This window comes from Melozone crissalis, unplaced genomic scaffold (genome assembly GCF_028551555.1).
Source record: "Melozone crissalis strain CALT ecotype California unplaced genomic scaffold, PUWL_Pcris_2 ptg000014l_1, whole genome shotgun sequence".
Classification (NCBI taxonomy): domain Eukaryota; kingdom Metazoa; phylum Chordata; class Aves; order Passeriformes; family Passerellidae; genus Melozone; species Melozone crissalis.
In genome coordinates this window covers 2,921,041-2,944,143 of record NW_026535792.1, presented here as the reverse complement: position 1 = coordinate 2,944,143, position 23,103 = coordinate 2,921,041, and the positions used below count along the sequence as shown (strand labels likewise).

Below are 23,103 nucleotides of genomic sequence, written 5' to 3'. Positions count from 1 at the left end.
TGATCTTTTAGGTTCCTTCCAACCCAACCATTCTATAATTCGATGAAATTTTTCTCTCTTTCTCGCAGAACACATATGTGGTGCTGGCTGGCTTGTCAGATGGGCTGGTAGCTGTGTTTTCAGTGTCCCAGGGCCTGCCAGGAGACAACTGCTCCTACCTGTGCTCCCACACAGCCAACAGGTCCAAGTTCAACATCCCCGACAGCGACCCACGGCAGAACCCGTACCCGGTGAGGGCCATGGAGGTCACCGGCAGCGGGGCCGAGGTGTGGTACAGCAACGGCCCCGGGCTCCTGGTCATCGACTGCGCCTCCATGGAGATCAGCAGGAGGCTGGAGCCCTTCAGCCCGCCCTCTGTCATCACATCCATCGCCTGCAACTCCGAGTGCCACGGCGAGGAGGTGCTCTGGTGTCTGGACGACAAGAGCAACTTCCTGGTGATGTACCACGCCACCAGCTACCAGCTCTGCGCTCGCTACTTCTGCGGGGACTGCAGCCCCCTCAGGGACATGTTCACCATCCAGCAGCCCTCGGCTGCCATCCCGGCCACGGCCCCCATCAGCCACGGGGTGATGGAGAGCAACCCCCCGGGGGACATGAGCATCATGTACAGCCCAGACGTGGGCACCCAGATCCTGAACCACCAGGACTCGCTCACGGATTACTGCTCTGTGTCTTCCTACTCCTCCTCGCCTCCCAACGCCGTGACCCGCTGCCCCTCCAGCCTGCCCAGCTCGCCCTTGAGCTCTTCCAGTGCACCCTTCTCCACGGATTTTGAGGAGTCTGAGAAATTCCACGAGCTGAAGGCTCCCCTGGATCACGATGCTTTACCTGCGGGTGATAACACGGAGCATCTCCAAGCAGTCAAGATTCTTCCTGTAAAAGACCTCATCTGGATCCCCAGGTAAGTGGGTCACTTAACCAGGCAACTTAGTCAAAATCCCTCCTGGCTGAGCATGAGATTAACTCAGGCTAATTCAGCAGGTTTACATTCCTAGTATGATTCACCTGGCCAGAAAGTCAAGTTACCATTAAGAAATTCTGTTCCCAGTATAATGGAACATGGATTTTCTCTGCCTCCTGGAATTATGCAGTGTTGAGCAGAGTGGCCACGTGGAAAACCTTGCTGGGTTGGTTTCAGCAGAATGAGAAGGGGGTGGTCAGACTCCAAGCTGTGTTTCCCCAACTGCTGAGGAAACAAAGAGCAGCAGGCAGCCTCCTTGCTTGGACACAGCCCTGGCAAGTCCTGCTGCCTCCTGTGGAGCTGATGGGAACCTCTGGGAAGCTGAGTTTGCTTGTCACAGGATCTCTCACTGCACTGGATTCAGGATGCCCCCGTGGCATCACGGTGCCCCCTCTGTGGCTGCAGGTGGGCATGGAGCAGAGAGGATGGATATCCAGCATGGATGTTCCTCAGCTGACAGTACCCCCAGTGCTGAGGTTGTGACATCTCCCTCGTTTCTCTTCCAGGAGAGGAGGGGACATCATTGTGATCGGGCTGGAGAAGGAGTCGGGCACGCAGCGGGGCAGAGTGATCGCGGTGCTCAAGGCGGCTGAGCTGGCTCCCTACGGGTGAGGCTGCCTGGGCACACCAGGGGCACAGGGGGCTGGGGGTGCACGGGGGGCTCTGCACGCTCTCAGGGCTCTTGGGAACTTCTCTTGGCTCCCAGCAGCTTCTGAGGAGTTCCCAGTGGGAGGACACAGTTGCTGGTTGCACATCAAGGCTCTTAGAGAGGGGCAGTGAGGAGAAGGCTCTGTGACTGCAGCCTGGTCTCCAAAGTCCCATAATGAGCAGCCCATAATGACACAGCCAGGACCGTGCACAATGTGATCGAGCTGGCCTGATGCTGCCTGGTGCTGGCTCCCTGTGCTCTGAGGGCACCTGGCAGAAGGTCAGAGCAGCCTCAGCCCTGTGCTCAGAACAAGAGGTGTATTTATGCAGACCACGGCGCTTGTCTGTGGCTGCATTCACGTGGGTCAGGTTGATGTTCTGGCTCTAAATGAGCACCTTTGTGCTGTGGGCAGTGACAGGCCGGGGGACGGCTCCTGGAGCACAGGGGAGAGCAGTTATATACGTTAATTTAAAATGCTTCATACAGAGAAGGAGAGTCAAGGAAATAAATAGCTGCTGGAGAGGGGGGGTATTCCTGCTGATCACTTAAATACCGGTCTGGGATTGTACTATTTATGTCCAAACAAATGCAGGTTAAGCAGTGCTAAGGATTATAAATGATCATTTATTACTGCCAGGTAAACACAACAGGAGATCAAAGGCTCCTGCCATTCCCCCTGCTCTAAACTGAGTGTCTTTATCAGTTAGCTGGGAGGAGAGAATTCTCTTTATTGGTCACAGATACTCTTAGGTTTGTTTTGCTTAGCTCAGATTGAGTGTGGAGTTCAGGCAAAGTGATACCACATCTCACACCTGTCCTGCCCTGCTGCCTGGCTGGACCAGGCCCCATGGCCACTGACCCTTCCTGTTTGAGCAGCAGGATAAAGAGCAGAAGGGGAGGAAAGGGAAGGGGCTGCTCAAATGGCAGAGCAGAGCAGGGAGGGGGCTTTGTAGGGGCAGTTTGTAATAACAACCAGCTGCCAAGGAGAGTCCTGTGGCCAGTGCTCCCAGCTGGGCACCTTTGTGGGGAAACACTTTGGCACCAACCTTCCCCATCTGCTGTGGGAGTGGAGGAAGGAGCCCAGTGAGGGCTGGACTCCTGTCCCTTGGACCCTGCAAGGGAGAAGTGTCATTGCCTGCCCAGCCACCTCCCTCTGAGGTACCTGCAGGGCCAGCTTCAACAGAGACCATGAAGGGAAGGACAATACAGCACGGACCACACGGATCCCTGAGTGCTGCCACAGCTGTGCCGGCTGCTCTGGGCTCGGGGCTCAGCCCCTGAGCTGACACAGGCAGGCTCCATCCCACTTCCATGCTTTACTCCAGGCTCTGGAAGCTCTCAGCAGCCTGTCAGCTGTGTTATGATGGAGCTGTTCTGAAAATGCCCAGCTGGTAGCAGGAACAAGAGTCTGTGGATTTAGCAAATCAGGAGATTAGCAGCAACTTCAAATGCCATGGCAGACTTAAGCCCCCACCTGCATATTTAGGCACCTGAATCCCTTTAAAAACCTTTTCCCATGTCACTGAGCTGCTTGGTTTTGATGTGACACAGTTTCTGATCCCTCTCTTTGTAGCATTCTCCTTGCTAAAGGATTTGCAGCTTATAAAAAGCTTGTGTAGCTGGAAGGGAAGCTCAGGAGCCAGTGCTGCGCTCACAGAGCTGCCCTTCCCTGTAATGCCCTTTCCTGCAATGCTTTTCCCTGTAACTCCTTTCCCTGTAACTTCTTTCCCTGAAATTCCCTTCCCTGAAATTCCTTTCCCTGCAATTCCCTTCCCTGCAATTCCCTTCCCTGTAACTCCCTTCCCTGCTCTCTGCTCCTCCCCAGGACGCTGGTGGACGCGGCTCTGGTGGCGAGGGACACGGTGGTGTGCTGCTTTGAGAACGAGCACATGGAGAGGTGCCTGGCTGTCTGGAGGGGCTGGAGTGCCAGAGACTTTGACATTTTCTACCAGGCCTACGAGGAGCTGGGCAGGCTGGAGACCTGCATGCGCAAGAGAAGGTAGTGCCCGTGGCGCCGCACCCGACACAGCGGGAGCGTCCTGGACTCGGAGACACACCAGGGCTCATGGGGGAGTGTGTGCCTGGTTTGCTGCTAGTGAGCACCCCGGGGTTCCCAGAGCCCCACCAGGGCTTTTGGGGAGTGAGGAAGCTGCTGTGAGCAGGGCTGGGAGCTGGGCCAGCTCCCTGCTCTGTCACACGCTCCCTTGTACTGGTGAGAGCAGAGGTGGCTGCATCTCCCGATTTCCAGTTTGTTCTTCCCCATTTTGAATTCCTTCCTCACCTTCAGCATGCCCTGGCTGCTGCTGCTGCTGTTGTTGTGTGTGTGTCGGCCAGGGGAGCTCCGTGGGCTCTGCCCTGGGTGTCTGAGCACGTCCCTGTCCCGCTGCCTGCTGGCCGGCAGCGCGGGCACCGAGGGCTGGTTCACCCTGTTCCAGGAGGAGTGCATCTGCTGGAATCCCTGCACTGTGGGGCTGCTTCCCACCTCCCTGCAGCTCCCTTAGTTAGGGTGTGTGTCCTACTTCAGCTGTAGTCCCTGTGTAGAGACACCCTGGTGTAGGAGCCAGTGAGAAGCTGTGGCTGGCCACTGCATTTCTGGTTCCTAGAAGCTGTAGTGGTGCAGAGTTCCTGTGAGGGAGCCCAAAACAAGGAATGATGCACCAGAAGTGAGCGAGCTGGCTCATGGCACTGCTGCCTTGTCGATGGAGCTGATGGAAAACAAAGCCACTGGGTGTGACAGATATTCCTGATGGAAGAGAGGGGAGCCCAGGAAGGTTGATAAGCTGTCTCTGCTCCACTCCTGTTTCTCTTGGGAAATGCATTCTGGAGCAGCAGGAACACAATAAGCTCAGTTTGCCTGTGTATCTGTGCAGCTTCTGCCCACCACAGCTTGTATTTTATCTTCATTAGTGGCCTGGGATGCTGTATTGGCTCTAAATCCAATTGCACTTAATTATCCCAAGCATGTACAGCAGTGTAAAGAGTGCCCCCAGCTAAGCACCCTGTATAAAGGTGTACAGTTTGAATTTTGGACCTTTCTTTTTCTTTTTTTTTTATCCCAAGAATCTCGTGTGAGCATCGGCAAGGCTGGCCAAGGCCGAACGGGCAGGTTAACCCTCTGGTTCACATTTCTGTTGCAGGCTGCTAAAATATCCTTCTTCAGAAACAGAATGTATCTTAAAATAAACTGATTCCTCCCCAGGATGACACTGCATTGGTGGTTTTTATTGGAAACCCAACTGGCACTGGGTGTTTGGGGTTGCAGTGTGATTCAAGTGCTGGTTGTGATGGGCACAGCTGGAGTCAGGGCTGTGAGTACAGACTGTCTGTCTCCATTCCTGGCCTTGCCTGGGCTGTCACCCTGTGCCTCTCCAGCAGCTCATGATCAGGTATAGCAGCACCAAAATTTCCCTCCCTTGCCAGGACAGGCTCTCTGCCTCTGTCTCAGGGCTGGGCTGAGGTGTCATGGTCACCTTTCCAGCCGCCAGATTCCTTTGACTTGCAGGAACTCTTCCCGTGATACCTGAAGCATCAACAGGAGCTACAAAGGGGCTCATTCTTTCATTCAGCCTTGCAGGTTTCCTTTGAGGAAATATCCTGTGGGACAACCACAGCAGTTCCTTACTGTCCCTGTTGACCAGAACACCTTGGTGTGTGCTGCCCCCAAAGCCAGCGTGGGCTTGTGCCCACCATGGGCTGCCCAGTGCCCATGGGGGAAGCTGGAGCATCTCCCAAGCCTTGGGTGGGCCCTGGCCAAGGCCTGGACACAGCAGGGCCTTTGTTGTGCTCTGGGGCTGTTGCTGCACAAGACCTTCCTGACACACAAGAGATCCCTGCTTTGCCAGGTGGGTCAGGGTGCTCAGCTGGGGAGGGAGCAGAAGGGGGTGGCACTGGGTTTCATGGGACCTCTGGGTGGTGGGTGTGTGTCCCAAAACCTCCAGGAGCAGGGGGTTGGTTCCCAAAAGCAGCTGAGAGCCTGAGTGTGGCTACCCTGGAATAAGAACAAAATCCCCCCCCAGCAGCCCTGACACCTCATTAGCACAAGGCTCCATTAAGTGAGCACTGCACGTGCTGCAGGAATGATTCCCCGGGGACAGAAATAAACAGACATTAAAAACAAAACTAAATCAACTCCCACCAGTTCAAACAGTTTGAGATTTCAGTGCTCCTGTTCTCCTGATGGCAGGTACAGGTGAGGGGCATCAGGGGCAAGGGGTGGGGTCACAGCCAGAGGCAGGAAAAGCCCCAGAGCCCGGGAACAAGGGGCAGGAGGAGCCCCAGGTGTGGGTCTGGGGGACCTGCACCTATCTCAGTCCTCACTATTTTATTTCAGCTGATAAAAATAAGCCCAAGCAGGGCCCTGGCAGGGGGTTATTCCTTCAGAGGAGGAGAGGCAAGAGAACAGCTTTGGGCTTGGTGCTGGGGGCAAGTGGATGCTCTGGGAGCGGATTAACCCCAGCACCAGCGGTGGGAGGGCAGGGGGTGCCAGGGGTGTTATTTACTCATTAAGGAAGCAAAATGAGATGAACAGGACCTGCCTGGGATTAACTGAATCCAAAAGCCCCCCCAGCTTCACTCCCTCACTCCTGAGAGCAGAGCCATGCACATCCCTGGGCTTTTCCCTGGAGTGCTCCATGGTGCTTTACCTGCTTTGAAAGGATTAGATTCAATTCCCAACTGGATACTGATTCCTGTTCCTGGTTTGGGCTGTTTCTTTGCTGGCATCAGTGCAGAGTCAGGCCCTGGGATGAAGAACAGCTGTGCCCAATATCCCAGTTTGGGGCATGGCCTGAGTGTTTTTGGGGGGAGGCATGATGTAGGGGCAAACTACAGGTTGCATCCCATATCCTGATGCCCACTCAGGACATTTTGGGTGCACAGACCCCACCAGCCTGGGGCTGTCCAAACCCAACCTACCCCTCCCTGTGTAGGAAAATGGGAATATTACAGCTCATTCTGCTAGGAAAGGAAAGAAGGGCTGGCTGTGGCACACAGTGCCCTGCACAGTGGGCAGGAATTGTAATTTGATATATTAATGCAGAACTCCACCTCCTGTGCCCCCAGGACAGGGAAGGCAGGTGAACACTGACACAGCAGCTGGATGCTCCCCATCCCACACAGCACCAAGGGCTCTCAGCTTCAGCAGAAGGAAAAAGAAGGTGATTTCTAAGGGAGCTGGGGAAGGGGCAGCACTGGCTGCTTTGTATTCTGCTACCGAAAGGACAGAGGAAATGAGTTTTCTTTAAAAGCTTTAAAAGGACAGGAAATATCCTGCTTATCTCAGGCCTGTCCTCAGCTTACCCCTGGGATGGGAGCTGGGTTTGGCTTCAGGGGCTTAACCCAGGTGGAGCAGGGTGAGGATGGGGCTGGGGATGAGGGTGGAGATTGTGATGAAGATCAGGGTGAGGATGGGGCCAGGGATGGAGCTTAGGATGAAAATGAGGAGAAGGGTGGGATCAGGAATGGGGTGTGGGATAAGAATGGTGCCTGGGATTGGGCTGAGCTCACAGGCTCAGCACTGGGGACATCACTGCCAAGTGATGCTGGCACAGGGACAGAGCACACCCCAGCCCATGAATGGAACATCCACAGCAGTTCAGGTTTCCCAGGGCTGTTATGGTCCCACCCCAGCACTCAGAGCCATCCTGGCACAGCAAACAGCCTTTATCTGCCCCACATCCCAGCCTGTTTGCACTGGAAGCTTGTTTTATCACAGAACCACTTTAAACTCTGCCCCTTTTGGGAGCCCTCTAGGGGAAAAGTCAGTGAAACACAAAGGTGGTGTTACTCTTTTGTCTTCTTTTTCTAAAAGGTGGAGCAGGACCATGGCAAAGTCCTCTTAACATCCCCAACCAAACAGGGGGGACCCCCATTTCCAAGAGACTCCAGCCCAGCCTGCTGGAAATGTTGGAGCCAATTCAGGTCAATTAAAGTTGAGGTTTTTATTGAATTAAAGTGTGAAAGTAAATTCAGCCAGCCCAGTATTTGGGCTGTTTTTTTTTTTTTTTTTAATGTTAATTTTTTCACCCCACTCATAAAAGTGATTTAGAAAGTGGTAGGGATTCCTGGGCTGGAGGAGACCTGGGAGATGGTTCTGGAGCTTGGAAAGGACATGGACACGTTCCTCACACCTGGGAGTGTCGGCAGCAGTTCGGACGTGAGGAATAAAAGCGCTTCTGGCAGCAGCAGCCAGGTAAAATCCAGGAAAATAGCTGGAAAGGATTCCTCATGGGATGCACTGCCTTGGCTGGGGAGCCCAGGTTGTCTCCAGGACTGTCTAAGCCTGGAAGGAGGTGGTTTTTGAGCTCCAACTGGGATCAAACCCCTGAATTTGCTCTGGTCAGCACAAAAACTCACCCTGGCAGAGTCCACTGGGTACAAAACCATTCCCTGAAACAGGGCAGTGTCCCACCAGCCCAGGGATCACCAGAGCAGAGCAGGAGCCCAGCGGGGCCTGGACCTTCTCCCCATTTTTAATGCCTCTGCAAGATTTTCCTTCCAAAAGCTCCCGGCTGTGGCTGGCTGTGCACGCCGAGTATTTTTAGCAAGTATTCATGCGAAACAGCTCAGGATAATAATTTGCAATGTAAAGTTAGAGGCTTCCACAAAAACTCAGAGTAAGCAGATTTGGGTCAGCAGGACTTTGTGCTGATTGTGCTGAAAGGAACCATCCAGCCAGGTCCGGGGGAGCCACACGGGGCTGGAGCTGGCACTGAGTTTTCTGGGTAATAAACCCTCACTGTGCCCACAGGACCAAAACTTGAAATCCTTCCATGGGCTGTGACTCTGCAAAGTCACAGATAAATAATGTCACATGCAAATAGCCACATCCAGCATGACAGCCACCAGAGTAGCCATTGCCTTTCTGGACTCACATTTTCCCCCATCTCTTTCTGCCATCACTGATCCTTGAGCAGGAGGGAAAAGCTTTGAGAAAACAGAGTTAATAAATCCAGCTCCTCAGCCAGGGGGGAGCAGAGAAGGTGAAGGGTTTAACACCACGTGCCAGGGGCTGCAAAGCTCTGTGTGGGTGGGAGTTTTAGTGCTCTGAGGATGCCACAGCATCCAGCCCAGGTTACCTGCACCAGAATAACGAGGGAAAGAAGTGTCTCACATTTTTAATTGTTTTAATAAAGAACAGAAGGATCTCTATAGACAGGACATGACTGGGCACCACATCCTTCATTTTGAGGATGACACCATCTCATTTTCTCACACCTCTGTGGCCCAGAGGAAAACTCTCCATGATTTTCCTGCTTCCTCAGGCTGAGGGAAACTTCTGTCCGAAGCAAACAACCAGAGTAAATTGAGGATGAAGTGTCCCAGCCCCAGAAGGGATTTTTGTCAAGGCTGGGTTAGCACCTACCAGCTGATGATTTCCACTTCTGTCCAGCTCTTTACAAGGGGGGCAGCAAATGCCACTTACTTTAGTATAAAATGGGGTTTATGTGTTTAGACTTTGTCATAAAGGGTTACAATTAAAACTTCACTTTAAAATGGACTTCTCTTAAGCTGTGAGTCCATAAAATATGTGATCAATTGCGATGTGAGGCCTCGAGGGCTGCTGCATGCTTGGTACAAAACTCACTTTTAATAGAGATTTGGTAGCAGAATTAGAACTGCAGCAACTGAGAAAAAAACCCCAATACCACATGGTGCTGTTCTCAAAATGGCTTCTTCCAGTTACATTCTGCTTTTGCCAGCTGTTATGGGCTAAAAAAAGTCCTACATAATCACAAATGTTAATAAATACAGTACAAGTAGGGGCTTTTTCCCCTCCGTTTTGCTGCCATTCTTTGGGGTGCATTTTCTTTAAGCTCTTTTCTGTATCACAAATACAAGTTGGGTTTTTTGTTTGTTTGTTTTGGTTTTGGTGGGTTTTTCTTTTCCTTTTCCCTTGTGTGAAGAAACACCTCTGCAATTCCCTAAGATCCTTGCTTTGGGACTTAATTTTGTCCTCACACCAACACCAAACAACTCCTAGCGCTATTAAAAAATAAGTGCTCAGCCCACTTAATAATTATTTTTACTGTGTTTTGAACACACAAAACATTAGGGCACCCTGCAGCCTTGTCACTGTATGCATTTGAAATGTACACTCAGGGGTATTTTCAGGCAGCAGAAGCACTTTAAACATTTTCATGAGGAAAAAGTCAAAACCAGGGAATGGCACAGCTCATCAGCACCAGCTCCTGATCAATGGGTTTGTTCTGCCTTCCCTCAGAGCCAAGGTGTAAACCCTGGGCTCATCCCAGACCACAACACAGAGTTAAAACCCTCTGGAAGAGAGAGATCCTTTTACCTGGGCTCACTTCCCAGGTGTGTGACTCTGCCTCTGCTGGGTGGAACGACACGGACTGACGACGTGAGCAGCTCCAATTGCAAATAAAAAAATCTTTATTGCATCTTAGAAGCAAGTCTTAAAAAAAAAAAAGAAAGAAAGAAAGGAAAAAAAAAAAAAGAGAGGAAAAGAAAAATTTTCCATGCACCTACATCCTTGGGACTGTCACCAGAAAATGATGAACATTGTAAGACACAGACTCTATGCTAGTTGCAGTTCATACTCCATACATGTGTAAACAATGGTTATTTCTTCTACTGGAATACCAATTGCACTGTAAGATCCCTTCAAACGTGGCAACAACCACCAAAGCCTTCGGTTTTCTCCCTTCCTTCACTTGCCTCCACTTCCCAAAGAGCAGGCAAAGTGGAACTGAGGGCAATGGGATGAAATGGGGCTGGAGGATACGATAGAAAAATATATTGTTCGCTGGTTTTTATTTTCTGTTTCTGCTGAGCAGGATATTTACAGGTACATAGGTCCCAAGAGATCATCTGCTTCAATGACAATGTCCAGTCACTAAGTCTCAGTGTACAGGGTTCCCTATCTGGCTTTAAGGCACTTTATTTCGTGTATTTTCTCTTACCTTGCTAGGTGTTAACTCATAGGGATCACACTTTCCTTGTATTCAGCCTCCTCATCCCCAGTTCCTCTTAGAATACCAAAAAAATTCCTAAACTCACTGAAGTCATTCCAAAAATGTTGAAGAAATTTGGGGGAGAAAAAAAAAAGATCCATGAAAAAATATTTTAGAAAGTAATCTTTGGAGATCATTTACTGTAAGTATGATGTACACTACCTTATCAGTGAGAAGATGCAATACATTCCTAATATATATATATATATTTACACACGCATATATATATATATAAAATATTAAAATGACTAACAGATATTCAAGGAAAGGTCAAGAACCTAAAACAATGGATATTAAATAAATTAACGGTCTAGCAGATACAGAAAAAAAAAAAAATCCCAAAACAAAACTAGCAATCCAATGCAATAATTGTTCCCACTAACACCAGGTGACCGGAGGAAACGGACGCGATCGGGGACAGAGGAGCTCTGCAGGTTCTCCTCAGGGATTTTGGATTGTTCACTGTGTGCTGTCCTTTGGCTGCCAGAGATTCCCATCCCCAGCCCTTCCCCTGCTCCTCAGCATCCCCTGGTGCCCGGCCCAGCCTGTTCTGTTCTGTGAGCACAGAACCCACCACGGCTTCTTCCCCCAACATCCCAAACACAACAATTCCCACAAGGACCGACCGGATCACGGCTTGTGCTTACTTCCTTCCCTCGCCTGCCCATCACAAGTGGAGGTGTGTTTTTAAACTGAAATAATCAGCTATTAGGGAAAAACATAAAACCCCTCCTGCGATTTACCACCCTCGCTCATCGCCACAGCGACTCGGATTTTCTAACGCAATTTGAGAATTAATGGCTAATCCTGAACCAAAGGAGCAGAATCTTTGCACGGTAGCAGTCACACCAAAAACATTTAGACACAGCGTTTTGTCACTTGGCTTTGCACGCTCAGGTCCACATTTACAGAATCCCAGCCGTGAAGACGGCAACGGAAACGGCAGGAAACAATCTTTTGTTCATAAGGAAATTCTAATTCAAGTCAGATTTCCGCTGATCAGATAACTCTTAAACAACTTTTTTTTTGTTTGTTTGGTTTTTTTTTTTTTTTTTGTTTGAAGGCAAATATTGATCACAGTTTTGTTCAAAACCAAAAGCACAACAACAAAAAAACCCAAGGGCCTTGTTCTTCTCAAAACGAGCGCTTTGTAAGAAAACAACGATGATTTCTAAAATATATCCTGTGTGGTCTTTTAAAAGTGAATTATCAAAAAACATTTTCCCAAAAATAAATTAGATAATTAAAAAAAAAGTCTTTTCCAGCATAGCTGGACATTAGGCTGTCCTCACTGAGCCATTAGTATTGCTGCTTTTCCCAAAATTTGGGTCGTTTTTTTCAAACCATATTTCAGCCAGCTGTTGTGTGGACCCATACGTTGAAGCTTTGGACCCCAAGCACATTTTATATTGTTTTGGATCAAGATTAGGGTCACAAAAAACAGGGTGATGCACATGGACTACTCCAATTTCTTGGCTTCTGAAAGTTTTTAAGCCAGCTTGAATGACTTTGTTAAATAGATCTACGTCTTCAAGGCCCCAACCTTGGATGGAGACATCGAAGCCACCTGCTCGAAGAAGGTCAGCTTTGTAAATGCAGGTGATACCAAAGCCATAGTTCCTCCAGAAACCTGTTTTCTGAGTGAAGGCAAAATGATTGTCACTAGGAACCTTTCCACTATAAACAATCTTTGGATCATACTGGCTAAAAATTATGGGAAAATATACTTGCTGACCCAAAACTGTGTTGGCTCTACACCGCTGGAGGAATTCTGTGGTAAACACTAAGTCAACATCACAGAAGAAAAGTAAAGACTCGTTCTGGAACTGAGAAGATCCAACTTCCAGAGCCAGCGCCCTTGAGAACTCCCCCGACACCGGCAGAACCTGCATGTCAGCCTTGGGGTACTTGGAGCGGTAATCTCTCATCAGCTCGATCTGCTTCACCTTGTCAGGGTTGGAGTTGGAGTTGAAGAGCAGGACCACCAGCTTGACATTCTGGTTTGGAATGAGGCACGTCTTTTCAAAATTCCCCATGAACCTCGCAAACATGTCGAAGCGCCCGGACAGAGGGATCAGGATGTTGATCTTCTTGTCTTTGAGCTCCTTCCTTTCTGCTTTGGACCTGCTGAGCTGGAAGGGGACAAACATCTTCAGCGAGTTGGAGAGGAAGGACAAGGAGCCAGAATCCTGGTTGATTTTGCTGGCCAGCTCTTTGGCGTCCATCTCTTCGTGCTCCATGAACTGGATCTTGCTGAAGGTCTGCTGCAGGTACGCGTGCCTCCTCACGGGGACCGTCATCTTCTTCCCCTTGTGCTTCTTGTAGAGCAGCAGCAGGTCCAGCACGTACTCTGCCCCGTACATGGGGTTCACCCTGCGGTATCCGTACTGGATCTCCTTGAAATCAATGATCCTCCCCCGCGTCTTGGCGTTGGCGTTGATCATTTCCATCACCTGCATCACGATGTCATCCAACGCCTCGCGCTGGGACGAGTCCATGCCCCGGCGGGGCGGCTGCCCGTCGGCGCCCGAGTACAGGTACTTCCCCGTCAGGAACTCCCACTCCAGGATCTCCTCGCGGTGCCGGGGCTGGAAGCGCATGAAGGAGGGCGGCATGCCCAGCTGCAGGTCCTCCTTGTGGATCTCGGTGTTGCTGTACTTGCTCATGAGCACGATCTCGCGGTGCAGCTGCACGGTGCGGTGCCGCAGCTCGGCGATCTTGCGGCTCAGCATGTAGCTGTGCAGCCGGTACTGGTACGGGGGGTTCTTGTTGGGGTGCAGCGTTATGGCTCGGTGGATCTTGCTGTTCCTCAGGTCACGGATGTAGCCTTTCTTGTTCTTCTCGTAATTCTCGTAGAACAGCTGCTGCATCTAGCGGGGAGAGAGAGAGGAGAAGTCAGAGCCTGGCAGAGCTGACCCTGTGAAAGTTTGCCCACGCTACCCCGCTGGGAGAGAATTCCCCCTCGCTCACAGGGCCAGGCGGCTTTCTGAATAAGCTCTGCTTGGGTTTAGGCACAGGTTGTAGCAATACCAGCTGCTATTCAAGGAAATTAAGAGGATTATTCATTGTGAACTGGTGAAAGAAACATCTATCATGGATTTGGGATTACTGCAGCCCATTCTAGAGGAATCACCGGCGGCCAAACAATTCTGCACTAAGTCCATTGTAAGCTCATTTCTTCACAACAACACGCCATCACCAGGAAAATAACACCGTGAAGTGTTCACTACAAAACTCTCATTATTCATTTGTTTCTCATTGTTTTCATATAAATAATAAAGAAGAATAAAAAGGGATGCCATGTACATGCTAAACAAATCTGACAACACCTTCTCCATTACACCCAAATGCCATTTAAACATTAAAAATCCAGGTTTAGGCATTAAAAATGCAGGTTGCTGAATGTTTTAGTCAAGATGCCAAATATCCTACCTCGAGTGCTGCAATGCAAAGCTACAGGTGTCATTTCAAAATGTCAATGGACAGTAAAGTGCACCTGAGATTCCTAGAGTTCCAGAGTCACGTAATACAGAGTGCACACGTACACCATAATAAAAACATCCTTAACGTGGCATTTGCTATCTCAAAACAGGAAGATAATGAGCTGAGATTAGATTCACAGCTCTCAGGAAAGCAGACCAACCAGCTTTACAGTCCTCAGCAGCTCAGGCAGTAGCTGATATCATGAAAGGCAAACCAGGACGACAATGTGGAAAATAAACTGAAAATAAAACCTTGAGACCAAAGGTACATACCAGCTTAGATAATGGAAATTTAAAAAGACCATGGGCAGATTCTATGTCACAGCACAAATGCCATCAACCTGCCAGAGCTGACACAGCACCCTCATTCAATAAGGGATCCAATCTCTGTTACTGGCAGTGGAATCTGCCACAGGAAACACGGCAATAAAGCTTGTGTAAAAGGTCAGCAAAGAGCCAAACTCAAAAAAAGAACCAGGGAGAAGGTCTCAAATATGATGGCAATCAAACAGAGCACTAAAAAGGAAATCACCAGCACAGAAACCTTCCTTTTACCAGCTGCTCAGAGCCAGCACAAGTCCTGTTTTATTAGGCCTTCGGTTGCATTTTTCCCATTATTGTGGACAGACAGTGAAGCTCAGGGATAAACTTACACCTGGATTTAATTGCTCTATCTCAACAAGCCGGCTGTGTGCATGCTGAAACCTGACATCGGGCGGATCGCTGCCGACAGGACAGAGCTGGCTGAGCCCACTGGGAGCAGGGACTGAATGTGAGCAAACGTAAATCACTGCAAAGGAGCGAGGGAGGGAGGGATTGCAGCAGGACTGGCAAAGAAAGGATGCTTATTTCGTGGGTCACCAGCAGGCCCCCACCCCCTTCTCCTCCAAGTTCACCTTCCTCCCGCTCTCCCCAAGTGATCCTGCTGCGTGCACGCTGTCTGGGAGCACTCCAGGCTAGAGATGGATGGATGTGCACAGGATGCAGCCAAAGGAGAACATCTTGGCCATGGCCCCTTGGCAGCCTCAGATGAGCTGCCTGTCGAGATGGATAATGTCCCTTTGGAAGGCGTGCAGGACTGAACACAGCGCTACGGGCAGAGGTGAGCGGGGCTTATCCCACGTCCAGCAGAGTTATCCAAACTGAATGAACCTCGTGCTCTCCCAAGAAACACGGTTTTTCCACTCACCCTAAAGACTGTTCTTCATTTGTATCCCTGTACTGTTTCCTCTACTAATAAAACTTTATTTCTTTGGTCACTTTGAACCTGGCTGTGGCTGTGAAGGGCTCTAGGAGACCTTAAATCACACCCACCTAGGGTCAGTCCTGTGAGCACCATGTAGTGCAGTGGAGAGCTCTCATGGGAATAGCAGCATCAGTTCAACACTGCAGGACCCACTTATTCTACTGACAACACTGATCCATCCTCTTAACACTAGGCACACGTAAAACTACAAGTATTAAATGCATATGGTAACCAATTTCACTGACATTTTAACAACAACTATAGGCAGAGGCTTTTCCAGGAGTCCTGTGACATCTGATAAAAATTCTTAAATCACATCATTAGGCCACCATTATTTAAAAGAAAATTGACAGTAGGATTTAATTTCAAGTCTTGTTTTGAATTTATAAGACAACAAAATCAAGACCATGCAGCCTGAATGCATTTACTCCAAAATTGCTACCTAGGGCATTCTGAAGAGGAAACCATGACAAGCAGAAAGGCTTTCAGATTACACAACAAAGTTTTAATAGAATACTGATGGGTAGGAAAATGTTATGAAACATCCAAATGGAAGTAAAGATAGGAACCCCTAGCAAATGGCACAAATTAAAATTAAGAAGCATATTTTAAAGCTCTGGTTTGCCACTCAGGAGTAACGTCTTCGGTAGACCAGTTACCTTCTAATACTCCTTCCTGCCCCTTCCCAAAACTAGCTTGCTTTGAAAACTGAAAATAAAACACATCTCAGCAAGCCTTTAGTGGGGCTCCAACACAAAGCAATTTACAACTGAAACATCAATTAACATGCACCTTGCTCCAGCCAAGAGGTGACAACTGCCCCAGCCCTGCGCTCGGGCCAACCCTGCCGTGCAGCTAATGAGGAGCACCACAGCAGCCAGGCTTTTATATAATCCCATTTTTCAGGAGAATGCCTTGCAGGGCTGGCACGTTCCATGTTTTGCCTGTGAAGTCTCCCCCTGTCCTGCTGCAGTGTCCCCCTGTCCCTGGCACTCAGCAGGCTGCAGCAGGCACGGGCTGTGCCAGGATCCCACAGCTCTGATCCTCCATGGGCAGCCAAGGCGCACCCCACACCAGCAGGAAACACAAAGAAGGGTGCTGGAAGGGGTTAACAACTCCCTACCGAGAGTACAAGGAGTTACAAACCATTTGTTCACAGTGACACCAAGCCTGCACACAAAGCCCAAGTGGCCAGTGGCCAGCAGAGCAGTTTAACCCTTCTCGGGCCGAGGCGGGGGCAGACACTGGACCCAGGGCCACAGAAGGGCTGTGAGGGCCCAGGGCTTTGTCCCAGAAACCAGCCCCACATGGATTCTGTTTGCTCATCACACCTACACACTTGAAGGAAATGAGCAGTTCATTTGATAGCTCCACCAACATTGATCTGCCCAAATCATTAAGGCTCCCCAGCACTGGGTTCAATCACAAGGGCAATGCCCACCTATCACCAATCATTGCTAATATAATTTATTACCATATCTGGGTCCAAAGCACTGTGCTAAATATCACCAATTAACACATGCTGGCTTTTGACTCCACGTGACACTGGACAGCCGTAAGGAAGATACAAAATCACAATTAATCTTGTGTACATCACCAATGGGTGGGTGGAAGAAGGCCATAGAGAAGGGAATACCTGTGATTTATTTGCTCCTCCCAGTCCCTAAACACACACGTGGGGAGTGACACAAGCCCAGGACATGCACGTCTCCCACAGACATTACGTGCCAAATTCCCCACGCCTGTTACCAGAGTCTTGAGAGTTGAACTCTTGCAAACTCTTCTTCCAGTGAAACAGGTTTCTCTATGATTCTTTTTTTAAAAAAGGAACCTTTCATGGATATTAATTTTGCAATGATTATATTCTAAGCATGCTTTATTCTAGTGCAGAGCACTGAGAGCATAGGGATACAAAGAAGAGCTACTCTTTATTGACCACTATTTACTCTAGACCTGTTGAAGCCTTAAAAACCTTAATGTTCCCCAAACCATTAGAGACTGAATGTTTAAACTGTGGTACAGCTGTTGTGGGCACTGCTGGCTCATGTCCAAAAGACCAACTGAAAGGAGAGAGTGTTATGTTCTTCGTTTTAAATGAAGAAGTCTTTTGCAGGCCAAAAAAAAGTGTACTGGAGAAAATGGACTTTAAAAATAAGACCAGTTTATGCAGAAACTGGCCTGCAGCCACGGATCGGCCCCCGAGGGCTTTCTCTCACAGCTCCAGATTGTGCTACCAGAGCCCAGAAAACACAGCCCCACAAGCCTCAGGAACAGCAACCATGGGTAAGACATGTTCTATGGCAGGCTTCAAAATGCCCAAGGTGGGTTTCAATACAAAGCCCAGCTAATTGAAAGCCCAATGATGGTTAATGTCACCTCTGTCAGGAGGGGACGAGGGTGAGGGTCCCAGTGTGCAGCTGCAGGAGCAGGGCAGGTGCTGGGACAGCCCCACAGCCAAACCCAGGCAGATGCTCAGGTCCATCTCCTCCTCACAAAGATGTGCCACAGCTGGTGGCAAGGGGGCAGCTCCTGCTGAAGTGAGATTAAAGTCCTTCTGCTACCACATCCCAAGCAACTGCACTAGCACCATTTTGCACTGATTAACCACAACACATCTCCAGTTTTCTGGTTTATACATCACCAATACAGCTCAACTGATGATAAATTTTGCCAAGGGAAAGGAGCAGCAGGGTTTTGAGACTTCCCTCTGCTGGAGGGGAAGACTGTAGGGACCTCCTGGATACAACTCTGTGCATTCAGGGTTCTCTCTGTTTAAATCCTGATGCTTTATATCCCACAGCTAAGCACTGACATGACTGAAGCCACTCCTCAGCCAGAGTTATTATGGTGGAGACAAACACGGGGAAGTCATGGATAAACACTCACTTCCAGTGAACTTGGCCACTCGTTCATGGCTTTAAGCTCCCCAGTTGCCACTACAGGAAAGGATGCAGGAAATGCCACTCGGTGCTGGGAGATCAGACTTCCCTCTCAGCTGGCAAGTGAAGCCCTGAGCTCTGGAGCACAATTAAATGATGTGATTCTTCAGACAAGTCACTTCTCACACAAACTTCATCATGTACTGCTGGTTCACGTTTGCTTTGTTTCATAAAGAGAGGCAAGAAAATCATCCTGAGCAGTGAGCACTCAAAATTTCCATGGCTGGGGCAGCAGGGGCAGATCCAGCTGTGGCCTCTGGGTGCAGTAAGCCCAGGCATGCTCTGAAGCAAGAAGTTTATTCTGCACAACACAAATGCCTCTTCTTATATGATCCTAAGTGGAACGGTGCTGGTCTCACTCGAGAGCCCTGCAGTGCCTCCTGCACTGCTCTCCTCTCCAAAGTATTCCAGAAAGGAAGCCAAGAACTCAGGCAAGTTTCAAGCACAGCAAACCCAAGGTCATTGAATTCCCAAGGAATCTGTGAACTGGGAGAGTTACTGCTGGGGTTCAAGCTTTTGTGAACCATACCAAGTAGCTGTTTAATTAAACAAGTGTTTTTATCCCAATCCTTTCTTGTTTAAGCAAGTAGAAGAGCTTAAAAATTACTTATTCATTTACAGTTTCTCAAACCAAGCAGCCTTTAAAGTATTTCCAGCTTGGCAAGGGAAAGAAGAAAACCTGCAAAAATGAATGGGTCCTCAAAACTGGCATTGAGTACCTCACCTCTGACCCTGAGCTCCACAATCTCATTACCCAAAACCTACACGTGGGAGCAGTCCAAGGCTCTTGGGAACAGAGATCCTCCAGCCAGGAGGCAGAGAGCTTCCCTCCTCCTGGCCCTGCACTAAACTGAGCTTCATCCCCTGGTCTAAATGAGGATACAGAAATCAGATAAAACAGAGTGTGCCAGTGAGGATATTTAGATTTAACAGTGTAAACCTTAGGAGAGCTGGATGTGATTTGGAGGTTTTCGTCCAAAAGGTTCTGATTTGACAGAAACAAAACCAAGTAAAATACCACTAAACATTAACAAATGTTAAACACTACAGCTATTGAAGAAGCAGAGCATGGTAGGTGCAAATGACTAATTGTCATTGGGATTGCCTGAGAAAGTGTAATCAAAAGCTGCTTCTAACATAATTTCCAAATTACGAGTGCTGGTGCAAAGTGCTGCTCCTCACAAGGCTCGCCCTTGCTCAAGTCAAGGCTCTGACCCATGGGGCAAATGATTCAGCTCTCCCTCTGCAGCCTCTGTCCCACATCCAAACAAAACCAGGGATACAGTGACTCCCTGCTGGTTGCTCATTTAAAGGCCAGGCTCAGGGATGATGCCAGATTTTACTTGCCCACTGAATCTGCTGCATCTCAGCATTTCTTTTCCTTGTTGTCAACTCTACACTTTTACTCCACAGCACAGGCAGAGCACAAGAAAACTTGTTTTTCATTATGCATTTCAACAGGCCCGTGAAAGCCAGAGCCACAGCCCTGGAAGTCTGTATCTGCTCTTTCTCATGCAAAGTGTTAAGATTCCAGAGGAGCAGCACATGACCCTTGAAAGGGAGTTTCTTGGAGATGATGAGCAGAAAGCTCCTGACACCCTGGCCAATATATTCTGGATGCTAAAGAGACAGACTTAGAGGGATGCAGCCTCCCCTGAACACAGCCTACAGAAGAGAAGACCCCTTCTGGACTGCTGTGTGATTTTCCACCATGTGTTTTCAAGAAGCAGTAATGTAATCATTTAGAAATACTTTTGTTCATGGAATTCAAAGATTCCTATTTGGGAGCTGCTTTCCACATCCAGTGGTTTCGTAGGAGCTGCGAGCCACGATGGATGAGGAGCCTTTTTGGTCCACTTGGCAAGGCTACCAAAAGCTGCTGCTTAAAGGGGAGTGGAGAAGAAACTCTGGAGAAATTTCAGCTGCAGCCCAGGCAGCTCAGCTCCTGCAGGATGGTTCAGGACCCTCCAGCCCAGAGCAGGCACAGGGGGACAATGTCACAATACCAGCACTGAAGGACAGGGCTGAGGCAGTCAGCACAAAGCTCTGAATCTCTCTTGAGCCTTCACAGGAGATTACTGTGAATTTAATTAGGCAAAGATTCAGCCTCACAATAGCTGCAGTTCTTCCCTGCATGTAAAAAGGTGGGGGTGTATTTTAAAAAACAGATTCGTTTGCAAGACATTCATCACTTCCAGCTTAAGCAGAACCATTTAGCATGAGGAGAGCCACAGCCCCTTTTTCATGGCAACAGACCAGGCTTGCTGCTTCTGATCCCTTGAGAAGATTTGTGTCAGGAATACACCTTTAGGAAAGGGCCAGGAAGGAAGCTGGGAATGCTGAATTAAATCCCCAAGACAAGGCCAGCTGCTCAACTGCCTGTGTCAAAGCTGCTGCCCTCAGAGCTGCAGTGCCAGAACAGCCTCAAAGAGAGAGAGCATCTTCCATAACTTCATTTATAAACCCATCTGCATCATGCTTTCCTAACAACTGATGGTAAAAGCACTTCTCTGCCAGCCACATCGGTATCAGCTGATGAAAACTGACAGAAAACTGGGAATATATTTCTAATTTCTAGTTCCTCTGCTGGTGAACCCTCCTCCCAGATGCCACAACAGCCACTCCATGGGTGCTGCTGTGCCTCTGCCAGGCGAGCAGCTGGAAGAAGGGATGTTGTTCAGGAGGAATCTTGAAACCTCAACCCCTTCCAAAGTGCTGATGGCCTGTCCCTAGGAGGTGGCAGCTGCACACCACTGGAAGCTGGTGGGGTTATCTGAAACACAAAACCAGCCAGCACTGAAGTAACACTCAGGGCTCTCTCTGTCCTCTTGGTCCTGCTGGACCAACGAGGCTCTGCCTGTGTCTCACTCGTGTCACCTGGTTGGCAACAGCACAAAGGACAAGGTGATGGTGAATCACTGTGCATGGCACAGCCACCTCTCCTGCAGGCCTGGATTTCAGTGAGTGCTCCAGTGGTGCTCTCCAGCTGCTTTTTCCAGGGTCATGCTGAGATATCCCTGGTTGGTGATGCTGAAGGCTGCTCTGCTCCGAGCTGGCAGCACGAGGCTGTGCTGGGCTTGCTGCTCAGGTCTGCAGTCAGCAGTAATCACAGCCACAGCAATCACAGAATATTCTGAGCTGGAAGGGACCCAGAGGGATCACTGAGTCCAACTCCTAAGTGAATGGCCCATACTGGGATGAAACCCACGACCTTGGTGTTATTAGCACCATGCTCAACCAGTGAGCTCATCTCAGTACACCCGTCCCTGGCACCCAGCAATGAGCAGGAGCTCAAATTAAGCTGGATTTAAAAGAAATCTCCTTTTACTCCTGTTGGAAGAAAAGCAGAACGAGCTATGGAGTTCCCTACAGACCTCCCACAGAACCAGTGTCCAGCAGAGACACAACATTTGTGGCACAGGCAGAGGGATCCACTCCTCTTCTCCTCTTTCACCCTCCTGCGAGCTCAGAGCCGCTCTTCATCTTTAATCTGGTTTTTCAGCCAGAGCCACCATTGCTGGAGCTGGTTTGAAGACTGCCTACAAGGGCCTGGACTCAATCACCAGCTTGTTTCACACGGGGAGCAGCACAGGGTGACAGCTTCCAGGGCTCACCAAAGCTGCTCAGCATTGTTCTCAAGTGTCTATATGAAACGCGTGCACTTTTTTGTTTTTGCCCAAAGAATTGTTCAGCAATTGCTCCAAGGAGGGGAGGAAAATAAAGTCACAAACCCTTGTTTTATGTGGAGAAGCCACATGTTTCAGCCAGCCCACGAGGATCCAGAGCTGAGCCCTGGCCTGGGGAGAGCAGAGCTTTAGGAGGCTGTGGTGGTAACGAGCAGTGATGCAGCTGCTGCAGGAGGAACTTCCACAGTGAGATGATGATTGCACAAGGGTTCCTCAGCGCTTGTACCATTACCACGCACGACTTACAGCCTTCCTGCTCTTCTGGGCTGAGTTTAAAAACAAAATCTGCCCTTTGTCTCATCGCTGGAAAACACATGTACATCATCCAGCAGAGACGTGGCACTGCCAAAACCACTCCATGACAAGGTCCCTGCCTCAAACAGCTCTGCCATCTAAAATAGCTGCAACACACAGCAGCTGGGTTAGAAAAGATACAGCTCCTTGATCAATAAGGGATCAACAGGCGAGGTTTGCCCATTCAGAGGGCTGATAAATCTCTCAAGAATTTGCCTTTCATGCCCTGTAACCCAAAAGCACCATAAATTGTGCATTAATAGCTCTAACTACAAAGGTCACCTATTTTTATTGCTTGCTTTGCTGAGGCACAAGGGATAATATATTTTAAATAAGTCACCTTTTAGGAGAAAGCAGTGACTTACTAATTACTCATTTGGATAGGGTTGGCAGGGTGGGCGCAGATTCTACACCCTGGAAAGAAAAATGGTGAGAGAAGGGAAAGGGGGCGAGAGAAGGGAAAAAGGTAATGAAAGAAGGGAAAAGCACATGCACAGGTCTGGGACCAACCCATTCCTCTGCAGCTCAGAACTAGAAGGAAGGCAACATCTTTCTAGGCAGCCACAGTTTTTTATTGTCCTCCTGTCAGTGGAACAACTTTCTCATAATTAAAACGAGCTGTCAGGCAGACTGGCATTTCCCTCCTGGCCGTGTCCAAGGCAGCCCGTTCGTTCAAATATGGTTAAAGATTTCACACAGTGTTGCTGGCTAACTGTATATGGTCTGAGGTTTTCTGGAAGTTTGCTGTCTGGCACAGCTTGGACAAGGAACAAGCAGCATTACTCTGCAGCACTCTGTAACCAAGTGCCTCTTGCATTACACACAGTCTGTCAGAGCCAGGCCTTCACCTCCACAGGGGTGTTTAGGC

The 23,103-nt window shown here is 49.2% G+C and overlaps 2 protein-coding genes across 2 annotated transcripts in view; one reads left to right on the top strand and one right to left on the bottom strand.

Moving 5' to 3' along the window:
• LRRK1 (leucine rich repeat kinase 1) overlaps nucleotides 1-4,803 on the top strand; it is a 68,722-nt gene extending 63,919 nt beyond the window's left edge. The window contains exons 31-33 of the mRNA XM_054272584.1: nucleotides 69-904; nucleotides 1,471-1,572; nucleotides 3,439-4,803. Of these exons, the coding sequence (XP_054128559.1) occupies nucleotides 69-904; nucleotides 1,471-1,572; nucleotides 3,439-3,616 (1,116 nt within the window). The 3' untranslated portion in view covers nucleotides 3,617-4,803. The remainder of the gene's footprint in view (nucleotides 1-68; nucleotides 905-1,470; nucleotides 1,573-3,438) is intronic.
• Nucleotides 4,804-9,989: 5,186 nt separating this feature from the next.
• CHSY1 (chondroitin sulfate synthase 1) overlaps nucleotides 9,990-23,103 on the bottom strand; it is a 75,242-nt gene continuing 62,128 nt past the window's right edge. The window contains exon 3 of the mRNA XM_054272575.1: nucleotides 9,990-13,458. Coding sequence (XP_054128550.1) covers nucleotides 11,866-13,458 — 1,593 coding nt within the window. The 3' untranslated portion in view covers nucleotides 9,990-11,865. The remainder of the gene's footprint in view (nucleotides 13,459-23,103) is intronic.